At 36.7% G+C, this 18,584-nt stretch overlaps 1 protein-coding gene across 5 annotated transcripts in view; it reads right to left on the bottom strand.

Annotated features, from left to right (window-relative positions):
- Positions 1-4,652: 4,652 nt before the first annotated feature.
- Positions 4,653-18,584, bottom strand: part of LOC149527995 (uncharacterized) — a 34,051-nt gene continuing 20,119 nt past the window's right edge. For 2 of the 5 annotated variants that reach the window (XM_089810890.1, XM_089810891.1), the window contains exons 4-11: positions 7,129-7,203; positions 6,943-7,035; positions 6,821-6,862; positions 6,607-6,723; positions 6,366-6,464; positions 6,170-6,217; positions 6,002-6,094; positions 4,653-5,584 (exon numbers count right to left, since the gene is read on the bottom strand). In XM_089810890.1, the coding sequence (XP_089667016.1) occupies positions 4,886-5,584; positions 6,002-6,094; positions 6,170-6,217; positions 6,366-6,464; positions 6,607-6,723; positions 6,821-6,862; positions 6,943-7,035; positions 7,129-7,203 (1,266 nt within the window). In that variant the 3' untranslated portion in view covers positions 4,653-4,885. The remainder of the gene's footprint in view (positions 5,585-6,001; positions 6,095-6,169; positions 6,218-6,365; positions 6,465-6,606; positions 6,724-6,820; positions 6,863-6,942; positions 7,036-7,128; positions 7,204-18,584) is intronic. The other 3 variants (XM_089810892.1, XM_089810893.1, XM_089810894.1) reach the window with 2 other exon arrangements.

Below are 18,584 nucleotides of genomic sequence, written 5' to 3'. Positions count from 1 at the left end.
GATGAGGAGGGTTTTCAGGCTAAGCTCTTCAAGCTCGGCACCACGATCCTGGGCCCTTATCTCTCTACACTCTTTAATAGAGTGGTTTGTTTTGGTTTTCTAGACTCTTGGTCAAGACATGTTATTCACCTGATCCATAAGTCTGGTCTGACCTTTAATCCCAAAAACTATAGAACCATCATGGTTGGGCATAGATTTGCCATACTTTTTGCTACAGCATTGAATACTATTTTATCCAGTGAGCTAGACAGGAGGAATTGCAAGGCTAAGGGTCAAGCAGGATTCAAAGCAAACTACCAAACCATGGATCATATCTTTACACTATGGACTATTATTGAGGAGGCTTGGCACCACTCAAAGAAAGTCTACTGTTGTTTTGTGGATTTTCGTAAGGCTTTTGATTCCATCCCCAAAGCGGCCCTTTTTCAGAGACTGAGAGATATTGGTATTTCTGAGATCTTACTGATGGCTATCATGAGGTTATATGAGATAGTGATTGGTAGACTCAGGACCACAAAGGGCTTCTCAAACCTGATCCAGAGCACCACTGGGGCGAAGCAGGGCTGCCCTCTCTTGCCCACCTTGTTCGGGATCTACATTGATAAGCTCGAGGCTTTTCTCAGTGAATCCTCGTTTCCAGGCGATGGTTGTCATCTACACTAGGTATTGATCTCCATCCTTCTCTTTGTTGATGATGCGGTTCTTCTTGCTTCTTCTCCTTAGTGGCTTCAAAGGATTTTGGATAGACTTGCATCTTTTTGTGACATGAGACAGTTGGTCGTGAACCTTGAGAAGACTCGTGTTATGGTCTTCAATGGTTTGAAAAGACCTCACATCTCCATTTTCACTTCCAGGGTCGAGAAGTTGAGATTACATCATCTTACACATACCTTGGGGTTAAGTTTCTTGGATCTTATTTCAGCTTGAGATCAGCCATTTAGCCTCAGATCAGTAAAGGGTTGGGTTCCCTTGCCATGCTCGAGAGACAATGCTTCAGACACCACTTTCAGGGCACATCATCTAAGCTATCCCTCCTGGATTCCTTACTAAGACCCACAGTGCTCTAGGGTGCGGTGATTTGGGGTCCTTCCCTTTTAGACTTGGATTGGGCCATGATCGAGCATACCCAAACTCTACTCCTCCGTCGAATTATCGGATGTCATAGATCTACCCCCCACAATATTATTTTGGTTGAGTTTGGAGCTCACCCATTCAGGCTTGCAACCATTTTGACCTGATATGGTTTCTCCACCATCTTCGTGGTTTTGCAGACTCAGTTGAAGGCCAACACAAATACCCTTACTTGGCCTAATGCTCCTCAGTTGCTATTGCAGACTCTGATCCAACTACTAGAGCCTATTGTTGGTATGCTCAGGCTACTATCCTGCTGAGTTCAATTGGGATCAACATTGACTATCTTCCTCCATACTAGTTCTCATTAGACGCTCCTTCTCATCTACTCCCCTCTTGGTAGGAGTTGAACAGGCATGTCAAACTCAACATCTATAAGCAGTATATCATACGGACCTGGGTGGATCCTCCAGGGGGACTACATCCAAGGATGGCTTTCTACACCAAGCACTTCTTAGATATTCAAAATGGGATTATTGTTCGCCCTAAGTACTTACACAGACACTGGACAAACACCTTGCGTATCTCCCTTGGCTCCTTCAGGGTGGGCTCACATAGACTCCAGATCCAAGTCGATCACCATATTGCTAGAGAGGATCGCATGTGCACACTTCGTACCTTAGCTGAGGCAGAATCTAAGACTCATTTTATTTTCAAATGCCCCATATACTACGAGATTAGAGGGAAATTTTACTATCTATTTAGAGATTGTAAATCCCTTTCAGATTGTTTCAGGAACACTGATTAGCGTTGCATTGCGCTCTATCTCAGTGAGTCCTTGCAACTTTGTGATCATACTTTGCACCGTTCATTTTCCAGGAGTCAAGGCTAGACACAGCTTATTACAACCTTCTTCTCACCCTTAACTCTAGTTCGGAGTGTGAAGCGTCTGTATAGTCTCCCTAATATGGGCCATTCCAAATTTATGAGACCCCGTAGGGGACCTCTTTGCCAGTGACACTCCTCTCGTAGCACTCAACTTCATTACAGTGCCTCTGGTAGCCGCACTGATTAGTCATCGTTGGACTTTTTCCCTGTGAGGATGGATACCTAATCTTTTCTGTGATGTCTTCTGCTTTCTTCTTCTTCGTTTGTTGTACTTGTTCTTTTGTGGTCACCATTTGGTGCTCCATTTGTCTGCTATTTTCTTGATGTAAGCTTCCAGTCCAACAAACCCTTGTTGTGGTCTTTTGCTGGACATTAATGATATTATCTTATCTTATCTCATTATCTCATTGTAAACTTGATAACTGCATTCATTCCTCATTAATGGATGAATGTTAGTATGCCTTCATGTCTTCTGGTTAAAGACATACCAAGTTCTTTCATTCATTGTAAATTTGAAGAAGGGAGTTGAGCCTTCATAACAAAACTCAGAGAGCACTTGCACATACAATTGCAAGTGACTCAACTGTTAGTTACGGTCGTCTTCTCATTTGGGCATTCAAGAGTCATTTGCATAGGTGTTTTCAAGAGGACGAATTTGTTTACTAACAATAATCATTCTAGCAATTTAGTTAAAATTATGTTTCTGATTAAATTTTATATTTAATTTGAACTTATTGAACTTTACTTGACTATCAATACCAAATGTTTGATTAAATAGATTGTTTTTCATGACAATTCAATCGACTATACACGTGCCTTGGCCATGTGCATCTCAATCATCTTAAAGGCGATAAACACAATAAGACCCACAATTTTGACATAAGTGAGGTGGAACTTGACACCTAGAGCACTCCCTTACATCACCCTAGGCTAGAGGTATAGTGTGATATACAAGGCTCTAAGTCAACAAGCTAATATTCTCTAAGGCCTCCACCTCAATGCCCCCCTTCACAATGGAAGGGATAGTGATGTCCAAACTCTATCTAGGGGTGTCGATGTCTAGTTTTGAGCATATTGTGTCCCCACTCTATTTTGTGAAGAGACCCCACCTGTACCTTGGCACTCTCGTATGCCAAAGTTATTAGGGATCTCATTAAGGAAAAACTCGCAATAGAGTTTCCTCAAATAGAATTGTGGGCCCTCATCGCTATTGCATGGAGGGTAGTGAAAAACCATCCACCACCTATCCCAAAAACTATTTCCGATCCCTTGATGGCAGCAACAATATAAAGGGAACCTTCTAGAAGTGTCATGTATATGTTGATTGGTTCTTGGGTCGGCAAATAGTGCACACGAGTACATTTTATTTTTTGTTGAACTTACAAGATTGTTTGTCTCTATAAAATTGTCTCAGTTCTTCCCTCTTATTGAACCAACTATTGACTTTCCCACTCAACAATACTATGTTAGACAATGGACTGTAGTGATTCAAAAAGGGTGCACCTATGGGAGTTTGTTGCTACTAAATCTTTCAAACTTGCAAATAACTATTCGAGTTCTCTTTTATTTATTTTTATTTGACCTAATATAGTTTCATATGTTCTTGGAGGATGTTGAGGCATTGAAAGATGGATTTGTTGTGATTCTCAATGGGATTTCATTTTTTAATGAGGTGAATCAAGTTTTTGATCATTTGGGAAAGCATTCTCAACTCCAAGAAATTAAACAAATTCCACTTGAAAAACTAGTTGAATCTACCTACTAATCTAAATGTTACACTTAAAAACCAAAAAATGCTTACCTCTTTGACCTCAACAAGAGTGGCCACTTTGGTCCCCCATCGTTGTGCACACGCCCAATAAAGGAAAGAAAAGTACTAAGATTGTCTACATTTTCTTTATCTTGCTTGTATTATGTTTCCTTAACCTTTCTTGAAGATGAGTAGTGTATTCATCAAATATCTCTCGACAAAAGCTTTCATCACTAATTGCCTTGAATATTCATATCCCAAATATGTTTTTAATTTATAATAGTGAAATGATAACAACTACGTTTTATCACCTCTAATGGATTAACTCTTAATAGTGGTGCTTTTACCTTTTAAGGCATCATCAATCAAAGGCATAACGAAGTAACAATTTCCTAAAATAAAATATGTTGAAACAACATTATTAATCCATCAAGAAATAGATAGAATTTCACTCATAAAAAAAAAAAAATGTACAACACAATAATCGTAATAAGATTTTTTAATGTACAACACAATATGAAAATGTATGCCAAATGTAAGAGAAGTGAAGGGGACTTAATTAGAGGAATCTTTTTCCAAAAGGTAGAATTTACCTTCACATAATAAAATACATCCATGAAATAATCTGTGAACCTTTGTTGCCTCCTTTTTGCAGTGTTGCGCCAAGTTCTAGGATAGGGAGGTAGAGTTTTCAGGACAAAGGGCCTATGTTCAGCAACAACCAGTGAGGGGTTGGCAACATTGGGAGGGGGGTGTTGTCAATATACATATACTATTTAAAAAGCTAGTTATGAAAAGATTATTAAAAAAGTATACGAATTATGTTTCTAATGAAACTTTGAAAAACTAGTAAAAATTAAAAATTGCACACACTAAATACTAAGACCTGAGACTTCCATTTTAATTTTAAATACTTGAATACTAAATAAAATTTGACATGAAATTATCAAATTGGAGATTTCTATTATATTGAAAATATCATAAAGATGATTACAATTAGTTGCATGATATCAAATAAGTAAAAAATGTCAAAATTTAGTGAACAGAGGCATCTACTAGACTCTTCACAATCAAGATCTGTCAAAATAACACCAACCAGACTTGCATCTGAAGTCGTAGCATCCTCATCGATGTAGGATGTCTCCTATGGCTCTACATCCCATTGTGTTGTTGAACTCACTTTGTACACATGGTCTTCAATTGATTCTCACCTGGTGGCACATATGATGGTCCTCCCCTCCCCACCATTGATATCATCTCCTTAAAATAAGGAGATTCAGCTAAATGAAATGGAATTCCATCGGCATTGAAGAATTTTCTAATGGCATCATCTATCTCATCCTTTAGCTTCACATTAAAAAATTCAGCTATGGGGTTGCTATGCAACTTGTGTTTCCCCTTATCCTCTTGTGATTGGGCCACAACACTTTGAGTGGATGAAGGTCCTGACATCACTCCTCTCATCTGCAATGTATGATTAGAAGCATGTGGCTGGCTCAATTGAGCTTCTGTCCTACAGGAGAAACTATCATTAGGAAAATCCCAAAGCTTGTTGATCTCAATTCTATATTTGGCATTTGCAGCTTGTTCCAAAAAGGCACATGGACCCACACCTTTTCCTCGAATAAAAAGGAAGTGTGCATTAATTCTAGTAAGGCTGCCTGACCGCTCTACACCACACATGTTGCATCTCCATTTCCTTGTGCCACCCCCTGTCTCTGGTTTGCCTCCTATTTGTGTTGTAAACTGTTTGAGAGGAGACTTAGGATCAAAGGGACCCTTAGCAAACTCTGCCAGTATTTCAGAGGGGCAATCTGTAGGAGCTTCTTTCTCTTCCTTTTCCTTTTCTTTTTCAAGTACTTCTTCAAATACAAGCTGCAATGAAAAAACAAGATGTCAACAAGACAAAAAATAACGTATATCCCAAGACAACTCGCATTATTTTCAACATTTGCATTTCATTCAGTTAAATGTAATAAAAATTCACTATCTACAAATGAGAATAAAATGTTGTGGATTATGTGATAGTGACTCACTTTCGGTAACTACTTGCCAGTGCAAATCAGACAAAACATAATACAGCTGGTGCAATGATCTAATCAATTAAAACCAGTCATATGGCAAAAAAGGATAAGATCCATGCTTGTGTAATTAAAATTTGATATAAGCATAACAATATGTGACACTGCATAACACCAATCTCACAAAGGTCAAGTAAAAATCCCAAATATTTTTTTTGTAAAGATATGTGTAGCTAAGACCAAAAAATCTGGACATTCAACTAGAAAAAACCTTAAGATTTGTTTTAGATGCAGCAGCCAAATCATATACTTCACCAATGGAGGCTTTGAACGTGTCTAGAGTCCATGTCAATGTTACTCTAAGCTGCAGTCATGACCATCAAAGGAATTACGATATATTTTACATTCCATGGTCAACCTCAAAGCATCGAAGACACACCTTTCCAGCCTTCAAAGCATCTGTTATGTTTGCTTTGACCTTCTGGTACTGCCAAACATACATCAGATTCAAAATAAGATTTCATTAAAAGGAACGAAACATACATTGTATTAAGTAACAATGATTACACACGTGGTAGCAAAAGTGCAATTTAACATCTGCATTTAAATAATTAACCAAATTCTAATTTTAATACCTGCTTTTTCATCTCTTCTACAACATCTTCGAACAAATCTTTAGGTGGTGAACCAGTTGTGTTTGAAGCCATGGCTAGATAAGCAGGATGGTCCTTGACCTACAATAAAACAGAAAAAAAAAGTTACATAGAAGCATATAATCTTAGAATGAACATGAAAACAAATCTAGTCGGAGTAATGCACAAACAAAACATAAAATTTTTATACAAGTATCCAAAGAAAAATCCAAACATTTAATACCTTGGCAAGGTAATCAAGCCAGCATGTATTTTCTGTAATAAAACCAGTGGTCTTATGATCCTCCATTAATATTCGAAATTCATCCCGATTTTTACGTTCCTTTTGGCGTAATTGTTCCTGCATTTTTATAAAATATTTAAGTCATTTAAATGTGCAAGAATAAGAGAGTAAATAATAAAAACTATGGAAGCACAACTACTCTCATTCTAGACACCTTTTGAATCTTTTGGTTGTCCTCCAATTCACATATATACTCCTGCCATATCAAACACATATTAATGGCTAAGATAATAAAAGAAATTGCTAGAGAAATTGAAGCATGAAGTTCAATATCACCTGGAAAATCTCCAACGTATCTCTTTTATCTAATCTTAAGCATCTCTCATCATCCTCCAGCCTATCTTGAACTTTCCTCCACTGAGTGTTCGCCTAAAAATTAGACATCAAACCATCGATCATTTTAATAAATTTTATAATTTAACAGAACTATAAACATATTGAGACAAAGTTTAAGGTATGCACCTTTATGAAATCACAAGACTCCAAAAAGGCTCTATACTCAGCAATATTTCTTTTTAGCTCTTGTGCCTTCCATTCCTGAATTCCTCGTGTAATGTTATTTTCAATAATAATTGGGACCATATATACATTAAAATCAAAATCTCTTCATAGAGGGGCCATATCATGAGAAAACCCTAAGAGTAATCAACAAAATATCATACTGTGTTTCAATCTCTTTAATATTGTAGATTAGAGAGCTTTCAACAAGGCAATAATGTTCTTCAATATAGATAAACCAAGGGAACAAAATGCCAACAAGAAGAAACAACCTTCATATGTAGGAGCTAAAGAACATGCTCTTTTGTACAAATCCTTTTTGAGAGATAAATCCACTGGGAACCCAATCTCCAATACAAGGAACCAAACAAAGAAATATCCAGAAAATATACCAAACAAATCCACTGGGAGAAATACCAGTGTGTGTTGTCTAACTCTCGCCTTTCTGACAAATTTGGATCCCTCTAACTAAACTAACCAAGAAAGCAACTAAATTACATGAGGCTAGACAACTATAGGAAACAACAACTAAACTACTCGGGTCAAATGACTCAAGGAAAACCTCTAGATTGACTCTCTAAAGCAAAACTAAACCAAACAACTAACCGAGCCAATCAAGAAAAAAAATCTCAAGTCAAATGAATCAAGGAAAATTAGCCTCCTAGCTCGACAAAAAAACAACTATTCTAACCAATGGAAAGAAAACCTACCCTAAACCTCTTGGACAAAGTGGTTCAAGACAAACCTACTCTAGCTATGTATAAGAACCCTGAAGGGATGACACAAACAAAACTAATGTATACACTTGCTCTGACACGGTTTCTCAAGATGTTCAAGAGTAGCAATGCTTGGGTAAGGTTCCTCAATTTGGTATTTTTATCCTTGTACTTTGAAAAATATTTCTTACCCAATTTTCAAACTCAAAAAAATTATAATGCAACATCAACAATTGAGGTAGCTTGTGGTCCATGGTCAATCCAAATGCAAGTTTTCTTTTCTAAGCCTCCATAATCAAAATGATAACTTTAAATTATTCAATTAGAAGCAAGGAAAGAAACAACCTAGCATGTCTCGAGTGCTAATTCATGTTCACATGCTTGTGATCATTCACAGTTCAGGAAGTCGCAGTTGGTAGTGGATTCCCTCTCTAGCATCAGCATCGAACTCATGGGTGGTCAAGGCAACATTTCTCTTCAGATCAAGCCCTTGGAATATTGCTTTAAGTAGCTTGTCCTTGTATAGCATGAACCATGCATCCTTCTGTGCATTTCTAAGTGCATCCTCAAAAATCAAGGATTTCTTGATGAGGTCTTCTTCAAGTATCTTCCCAAGTTGTTCAAATGCAATATCCAACTATCAAATCAACCCAAACTGTTCTTCATCATCTTCCCCCATTGAATTGCATGCAGATTTCTCTTTAGGACCAACTTGCAATTCTCCATGTAGAACCCCATCAATCTTATCCTCTTGAAAACTGGAAGGAAGCTCATTACCAAACATCCTCATGAGCTCATCAAAATTCAATCTCAAGTGGCCAGCCTTTGGAGGTCGAAGTTGAAGGTGAACCATGCCACTTGCAATAACTTGATCTTGAAATGCATTTGGCAATGAATCAACTTCCTACATAATATTGTTTCGCACACCCCAAAAGAAATTGGTCATGACGACACCTTGAAATGATCTGTCAAGTTGTTCTTCATGTTTAGATTCACATGTGATGTCTTGTAATTCCTCGTTCAACTTGTCCACCTGAACAACTTCTTTTTCAAGGGTACATGAAATTTCTTGCTAGACATCATCAAGAATTTTTCCTTGTAGCATGAGGGAAAGTTCATCAAGCACTACTTCTTCAGATTTTTGGTGATCTTTTAGTTCTTCATGATGTTGGTCTTTGTCTTCTATGTCTCCTATTCCTTGGATGAAACTAATTGTGTTCTTGATTTTCTTTTCAACACCTTGTGACGAAAAGCATGAAATTTTTTCCTCTTAATTATCATTGCCATTATACTCAACCATGCTTCCTTAATGCAACTAATTTCTTTCTTTAACCTTTAGTTCCCAACTTGAGTGATGACTACCACCTTTAGTTGACATCCAACTTGGGAGTTGAGATAAATCCTTGCCACCCCCCACACATATTTCCTCGTACCAACCCATTTGAAATTTGATCAAGTTAATGGTATCTTGACATGTTGGGAAAGTAGATTCTAAATGTAAAAGGCTTTACACATTGTAGCAAGTATCCCCTCCATATCAACTTCTTGGTTTCCTATTGATATCTTCTTTGAACTCAAGGAACTCTGCTTCTGAATTGACAAGCACCATAGGCTCATACACTTGTGAAAATGAAAGTCTTCCTCAATGCCAAGACCACCCTCAAAATAAAAATCAAACAATGCATTTCCTCATGCTCTATGGAGCCATGTATCCTACACTGCCTTGTTGCTACAAGTTGAGTCAAATCATATGAATGCAACCTCTTATTCAAATCAAACCAAATTGGAAGAGCATCCACTCGCCTTTCCATTGAGAAACCTTTTCTTTTTGGATTTTTTGATTATCACCTTTGTGAATTTTTTCAACTTTTTACTTTTTTGGCTTTTCACTTTTGAAGAGATCTCCTATCTCAAATACAACTTGAAAGCTCACTTGTTGAAAATTCCACAAATAAACTTTGTTCATGTGCCCTCCTTCTAGCGCCAATTTTAGTTGGCATGATGATGGAGGGTATGTGCACCAACAATGCTCTAATTTTCAAAGATATTCCAAGAATGAATTTCAATTCAGCCCTCCTAGTGCCAATTTCTATTGATGTGAGTTTTATTCCACTACAACAAACAGAACCAAATACTTAATGTTTCAAGGAGAAACACCAAACACTCAATCCTCTCTTGATATAAGGTCATTTCTCATGCTAAGCTTGCAAAGTAAGATCATGAAATGACTTCAAGGTTCCTTCTTAATCGTGGATTTCACTCAGTTTTATGGTGTAATATCTTGGTTATAATAAAAGGACTTGCGCTATTCATCCAATGGATATCAAGCCTTGCACTTCTAAAGATTTTGCTTCACAATGTGCAATGAAAACATAGCTTTAATCTTTAAACCTTTTCACTTACACTTACACTTAAACTGACTAACTTTTATTCCTAACTATGAATGCAAGGAATCATGGATGACTTGGACTCTACTAGATGTAATCTTGCTAGCGACTCCACCCACCTAGTGCAAGCTTCTAAGGAGCACTCGAATGGTTCGCAATTCAATATATCCTCTCCAATCCCATCAAATGGATGCAAACTAAAGATTGAATATCCATTGAAGTTAAGTGCATTCAATCATCAGCTTACCACACAAGGCACCATTACCATCAGCAAGAGGCTAGTGGCCCGGATTTGTTCAAGTCAAACAAGTAAACATCCACAATGACTTCCATTCAACTAAACTAATTTAACATGAAAATAAATCTATTCCAAGTGAAAGACTGAGGAAACCATGCAGCACTCCAAAGCAATAACAAGTAATTCAAGATGAAGAAGCAACAATGAACTATCCATTACTTTGAAAGCATCAGAACAACAATTTGATCAAGTATCTCCCTTAGCTATACTACTCTACTTTAGCTCTCTAATCTCACCTCTTAAAACTAATTAATTACAAATGAGAAGGCCTTGGCCTTTTATAGTAGTTCCATTACAACGAAGGGCCAAGATTGATTCAAGATCAAGGGTCAAAATTTCTTCTTCCAAACCCTAATTAGGGTTGCCAAACTTGCAACCAATTACAAGAGGGCACCACATCATGGTCCAATAAGAAAATTACAATGATTTTGATAGACAATGAGAAAATAGGACACTTGGCATGATTTGATTAACTGTGCCTAACTAAAATTTTCTAATTGGTGGGGAAAAACAATTACCACCTCAACATCCTTATCCTGTACTTAGAGTCTTGGCTTGTAGAAGGTGTTTGTTAAAATTGTAAAAGTATCTCCCAACATTTGAGATTTTCTCCATCCTTCAAAATTTCCTCATGGAATTGACTTGAATCACTTGCATCTTCATGAACTCATGAACTTGATCTTTCTTGATTCTCTTTGAACATGTCCTCATGTAGATGGATCCTTTGTGCCTTCCCGAATTTCCTTTTGGTTTCAATCTGAATTTGTGGGTTGACAGCTTGGACATGAACCTTTCCTTCTCACTTGAGTCCTTGGGGTCGAGCCATCTTCTTGTAGTATCTACTTGAAGTTTTGAGGCCTTGATCATCACCTTGCCCTCTAACTTCTCCTTTAATTTACCTTGCAAAAAAAGGAGAAAAGCATTAAGTTTGCAAGGAAAAAAAATGAAAATAAAATCACATCAATAAAAAACAAAATTCATCCCACTTAGCACTAAAATTTGTCTCTCTCACAACTCCCGGATCTGCCCATTTGATTTGTCTTTCATTTTACATGAGGAAAATAAGGTTAAAGGGAAAAGGGGAAATTCCAAGTGAGGATTAATATGGTGGAAATCCTAAACTTCAAGGATTTCCGCCAAATTCACTTGGTATTTCATTTCCTTCCCTCCAAAACTTCATTGTTTCCATCGGTTTAAGACACGTCCTTTTACCACAAACACTTGCTTGGAATTGATTTTGGTGCAAAGTGAAAAGGGGGGAATTTTGGCTTGAGAAGATTGATGTGGTGGAAATCCTTAGTACTAAGGATTTCCCCCGAGGGAAATTCTTTAAGGATTTCCACAAAATTCATTTTTTTAAAGCTTACTCCATTTCAACATTCCTTTGCAATTTCTTGTTCTATCTTTTACTCGTGATGTTACCTTCATGACATAAACCAGATTTTGAATGCCTTAGAGGGTGGTGAGATTTTGGGTACGGGAGGATTAATGTGGTGGAAATCCTCAACGCTAAGGATTTCCACAATTTCATGCTAAATCATGCCAAGGCATAGAAAATGAAAAATTAGTGAGAGAATTAGCATAAGGGTGTGAAATGGAAAGTCTTAGGAATCTTAAGTGGCAAAAAAGAATTTTGTGGAAATCCTTAAAGTTAAGGACTTCCACGGGACTTAAGACTCCTAAAGTTAAGGATTTCCACAAAATTCTTTTTTGCCACTTAAGACTCCTAAGACTTGCAATTTCACACCCTTATGCTAATTCTCTCACTAATTTTTCGTTTATGAGGAGAAGAGTAAACTGGTGGAAATCCTTAGCACTAAGGATTTCCACTAAACATGACTTCGACAGTTAAGAAATTTACCGTTCTTCCTTCTCTTCATCATTTTAACATTGCATTGATTAGTTTGCCATTGTAATAAGAATCCATTGCAACATTTGCACGCCACCTTTTCCAAAGGGGAAATCTTGAGATTTTGGGGAGAAATGATAGCTGGTGGGAATCCTTATAGTGTTAAGGATTTCCAACAAATTCACTTTGCTCACAATTCTTCTCCTATCTCCCAAGTATGTAAACCTTTCTCACTTAGAGACCAAGAATCTACCCTCCCACTTGGACTTGGGCTCAGAAAACATCAAGAAAGGACACCAAAACCCTAGACACACATAACTTCTCAGTGAGCCAAAATTGCCCCAAAACCCTCGGAACTGGAGAATTGAAAATGTTGCCAAATCAAGCCACCTAAGACAACAACTCCTATTTGCTAAAGCAAAAGGAGGGGATCCCCATTTGCAATGGGGCGATGGTGTGAAAACCACACAAGAGGAAGCAATTAGCTACTATTGGGAATTCTAAAGGAACATATTTTGGCCCATGATTCCTTTAGTTAATTGGGTCATCTTCCTGTACTAAGCACCTAAATGAATAGCTTTGACATGAGATAATTGAAGGTGTAATCCAATTGGTTGGACCTAATTCAATCCTAAGCTTTGCCACAACTTCAAAACCAAAGGAGGCACAAAATTGAAACTGTATATTTACACAGGTAACACAAAAGGTTTCGTACAAAAGTTAGACAAACCAAGTGCCAAAATTTATCCTTGCCACCCTTCAATCGTCTTCATAGGCCTACATGCTATGAATTGGCATCTGCGCTACTTTAAAATGTTAACTGCCCAAAATAAAAATAATAAAATATAAATCTAAAATGTCCATTCCATTTTGAATAACATTATGGTGTACATTGTTTTTGGCCACAACTTGCGGCCTCTAACCAAATCTTCAATAACACTGTGGTAAGAAACTGAATTGTCTAACTGCATCTATAGACAATAAACTTAATAGAGATCCAAATAGTTACAGTTACAATTCTAGGGGATCTCAAGGCAATCAAAATCATCCAAAAATAGGAAGCATTTTATTTGGGGAAAAGATTCCCAACCTTGTCCTTCTAGAATTATGAGTTCTCTGCAGACTACCCACTGCTACATAGAGTCGAAGAATAACTAATTATTCTAAAAGAATGAAGAACACAAAAAATTAAATACCATAGTTCAAAAGACATAATAATATAAACAATTTGAAAACCTACAATTGCAACTCAAATCAAGTTCCCAGTCGATGATTTTGTTCCTCTAACACATCTTGTTTTCTAATAGGACATACAAGAAAAATGATAAATAAGCCTATCCCACCATCAATGAAGAAATCTCTTGTTGATGTGAATTTTGTTCCACTACAACATACAGAATCAAACACCCAATGTTTCATAGTGAAACACTAAACATTCAATCCTCTCTTGATATAAGGTCATCTCTCATGCTAGGCTTGCAAACTAAAGATCATGAAATGACTTCAAGGTTCCCTTCAATTTTGGATATTTTCTCAGTGAAATGATGTGATTTGTTGGCAATCACTTAGGCAACTTACACTCTTCATTCAATGGACATCAACTATTTGCACTTCTAAAGGTTTGGCTTTCACAATGTGTAATAAAAATATAATTTTGATTTTCCAACTTCCAATTCAACTTGAACTTAAACTTAACTAACTTTAGCTACTTTTACTCCTAATTATTAATGCAAGGAATCATGGATGGACTTGGACTCTTCTAGATGCAACTTAATCAACGACTCCACCCACCTAATGAAAGCTTTTAAGGAACACTCAAATGGTTCTCAAATCAATATCTCCACTCCAGTATCATCAAATGGATACAAATTAAAAAGTTAATATCAATAGAGGTTAACTGTTTTCACTCATTAGCTTACTACACAAGTAACTCCTACCATCAGCAAGAGGCTAGTGGTCTAGATTTGTTCGAGTCAAGCAAGAGAATATCCACAACAACTTCCATTCAACTAAACTACTTCAACATGACAAAAATCTACTCCAAGTGAAAGGTTGAGGAAACCATGCAAAACTTCAAAGCAACAATAACGAATCCACCATGAAGAACCAACAATGAGTTATCCATTACTTTAATAGAATCATAGCAACAATTTGATCAAGTCTCTCCCTTAGCTAGCCTACTCTGATCTCCTATTCTAATGAATTGCAAATGAGAAGGCCTTGGCCTTTTATAATTGTTCAACTATAATGAAGGGCCAAGATATATTCTAGATCAAGGGCTAAGATTAATCCTACAAACCCTAATTAGGGTTTCCAAATTGTCAACCAATTACATGAGGACACCAATTCATGGCCAATAAGAAAAATATGATGTTAGTGTAGCTATGGTCAGATTCCTTCAAACTGAGATAGATGTGATTATATAATTATTGCATTGACAATAATTGTATTATATATTGTATTGAAGTGAAAATATAATTATTACAATGATAAAAATATAATTATTCTTATATTATGTTAGAGAATTATATAATTAATTATAATTATATATATTATCATGAAAATGTGGCATCCCTTGGTGATGGGGCACTACCCACAAATATTAAGGAGGATTGAGTCCTCTAAAGGAATGATTTTTTGAGATAGAAATATAGAAACTCCAAAAGTTATCATGGTATCGGAGGAAGATTGGTACCAGCTTGTGAGATTTCAACAATGAGGGAAATTGCAAATTTTGGAGCGCACCACCTGTTCAATTTGGCTTCCATGGTTTAGCGTTGAGTATCTCCATCGAAACATTGCTTTCATGTCATCCCTTATTTTTACACTATTGTTACTACCATATTTAGGATAATCAGTGTTGAAAGCAGGATCTACTTCGGTGCTCTCGAAAGGCTTGACTTAGACATTATCATTTAATCAGTACCAAGTGCTTTGTGTCTGGTGATAATACACGAAGCAACTTCATTAACAACGTTCCTATAAAGATTGAAGACGACATGCATTGGAAGAAGAATATTTAATATCTGTGAGATACTAAAATCATAGCACAATTCCTATTTAGTTAGAATGGCCTAACACGACATCGCATATGATGAAATGGTTATAAAGATGAGCTACAATTTAATATACTAAAGCATAGTGCAGATAAAACTATGGTTTCAAAGTGGTGCTTGCATCAGCTTGAGTGGGAGCAATCTCAGGAACAGACATGGCCTCAAGGAATCAGACACAACCTGAAGAGATCGAAACAAATGAATATAATAGATATTTTCTCTGCAAGCATTTGCATGTTTATTGGATATTATGGGCACATGTAATACCTATTACGGGAGTCCAAAACAATGTGGAAGCAAGTCGACAATCACTGCAAATCAAAGAGCAATCATAAGTCAGATCATTCATAAGAACTCAAGACCGACAAAGCATAATCGAAGACAGAGCAATTATAAATCTCGTACTATGAGATAGTGTTGAGTGTATATGAGTGGCAAATTATATAGTGCTAAGAGTATGCGATTAATCCCCGATGTTGAGACTATCACAGAACAAATGCATAAAATCAACTAGACAGAATATAATTGGCAATCTAAACCATACTCTGTATCCTTGAATGCTAACTGAAGGAAACAATCAGTAAGAAGGATAGGACAAGCCATTTTCTCATAGGTGGTCAATACATTGAATTCGATAGCGGTAAAGGCCATTCAGAGTTTTAATATGGGCATAGACAGCATTCGAGTTCCACATTGGCAAGAGGAATCATACATATAATCTGACCACCATGCCTTGGTGACCAATGATGGGGCCATGTAAGTGCACAGCTGTGTCTGAACGTGGACATCATCCTCCTCATCAACAAGGGAACCATCGCTGAACTAAGAAGTTGTGGGGAGTTCTTCACAGAAATTTTTATCATCTTTGCCAATGTTGATGCTCAAATCTTGCATAGCCTATATTATAGACAAGGAGTTCATTACATCTGACTATTTGATGGATCAATACATATCATATGTTTGGACCTCGATTTGACATCACATCTATCCAGTGTTTATATAGACAAAGATCTATTGCATTTGATATTTGATGACAGAGACTAGTGTGTGAATCATTGACTATCGAGAAATTATCAGTCAAATATGGTCAATACTTGGCATGATTAAGAAAAATAGAGCCATCTATGTTGTGAATCATTTTGATGGAAGAATACAGATTTATCCAAAGAAATTGAAGAATTATAAGTACAAACATCAACTCCAAAGGAAGAATAAAATTTCTACTTAAGAATCATGAGAAAAGAGATTGAATGTCTCATGTGATGGAGAAACGGAGCTAATGGTATTATTTCAATTAGTCGTTAATCCCTACCATGGGAAAGATTTAATAGAAGATTATCGCTGTAGGAAGTTTAGTCTGAATGGCTTTAGAGTTTAAAGAATTGAATAAAGAATCATAAGAATCAAAATAGAGATAGTGAGTCGATTTGTCTCAATTAATAATCAGACTAAAGAAAATTAATAATCAGACTAAAGAAAATACAGAATGAAGATCAGTCCTCATCGATCAGCATCGATCAGCAATTAGTAATTTAGAATCCAAATTATTCAAACCACCAAACGATATAGATCAGGGATTACCAATTGCACAAACAAAAAATCAAACTAAAGCAACTCTGATAGTGATCAGCAAAGACTAAAGAGACAATGATGCAAGAACTTTCTCAGGGATCCAATTTTAAAACAAATGGAGTACAAACATACCATTTTTCCTTCACAGTTACAAATGCTCAGTCGCATAAGAGCGAAATCAATGATTCAATGACTGGAATAAAATGCTTGTGAGAGAAAATAGACTCTGTTGCTACTGTGGGAGATTCTAGGAATGAGATTATCGCAGTGGACCTTTTCAATAATCAGGCTCCTTTAGAGAAGATGAATGCTCTCATGTGAAGTGTTGTGGGGCGAGGATTGTGGTCTTTAATCAGATTGAAGGATTGAAGAACTCAAATGTTTAATGTGGAGGGGAAGAGGATGGCATGGATCCTCCACACATCTAGGTTCCAAATGCAATGTACCCTGATACTGCATTTACGAGGAGTACTGTGTTAATGTTTGATAGCTTCGGTCAAATAAACCTTGAGACAATACTTCTTTTGATATATATATAAACTTTAATTATAACTTATTATTATATTAATCACCTAATAGCGAATAGACATGTCCCATGAAGGGACAAGGGACATGTCTCTTCTGGCTTATTCTCAATATATATATTCAAGGATTTGCTGCCCTTAAAAACAAATAGCGAAGAGGCAGTGCCATTACATTTGCAGCGATCCAGAAAGTAACATACTGGGGATGTAAGTACTTGCCAAAAATATTGTTGTCAATACAGTTCTAGAGGTTCTTGTGATACTGGTCACACTTTCTTCATTATTACAAGTGACAAAGTATTTGAGTTTATCTCCAGTAAGGAGATTGTAGATATATGTTATTGATTCTTTGTACTCTAATTAGGATCTCTTGAAGTGAAAATTCAAGTAGCTATAGTTTTAGGATCTCTTTGCAGAGGGAGAAATTGTGAGTCAAGTATTTCTTGGAGGATGCATCCCACCTTTGCTTGGACTTCTCAAGTCTGGGTCAGCAGAAGCTCAAATAGCTGCAAAAAAACCAATGCATTCAGTCTCCGAAGATGGTGCAAAAGGATTACATTGGGTTACGTTGGGTCTAGCACTTCTAGTCATATGTGGATCATGTCAGACGACAAGAGTCTCTTGGAGCAAAATATCTTCCATGTTTGGGAATATGTGAGTAGGGTATTCATCCGTGATAGAGGGAGCAACTTGAGGATACATTTTCAATTAACTGTTGAGGATCTTGGTCATGTTAGTTTAGAGGGAGTGAACCATGTCAAGATGATTTCTCTAGTGACTAGGAAACTGTAGCACCTAGAGGACTATGATTTATATAATGAAGTTCCATGTGTTTAGGTTAGATGGCCTTTATGTAGATATCTTGGTCATGATATTCCTAGATAGATGGATACTAGTTGGATCAGTAGCATTCAAGAAAAGACCTTGATGCAAGGTAAAGAATGAAGACATGAATTTTTGTCATTAGGTTAGAAGGTTGATATCAGATTCAGAGGGAATTTGACAGTTCATCAAAGGC

Source organism: Cupressus sempervirens, chromosome 11 (assembly GCF_028749045.1).
Source record: "Cupressus sempervirens isolate cs-2001-9-10 chromosome 11, ASM2874904v1, whole genome shotgun sequence".
NCBI lineage: Eukaryota > Viridiplantae > Streptophyta > Pinopsida > Cupressales > Cupressaceae > Cupressus > Cupressus sempervirens.
Note: the sequence above shows the minus strand (reverse complement) of the source record. Positions and strands in the feature narration are given on the sequence as shown.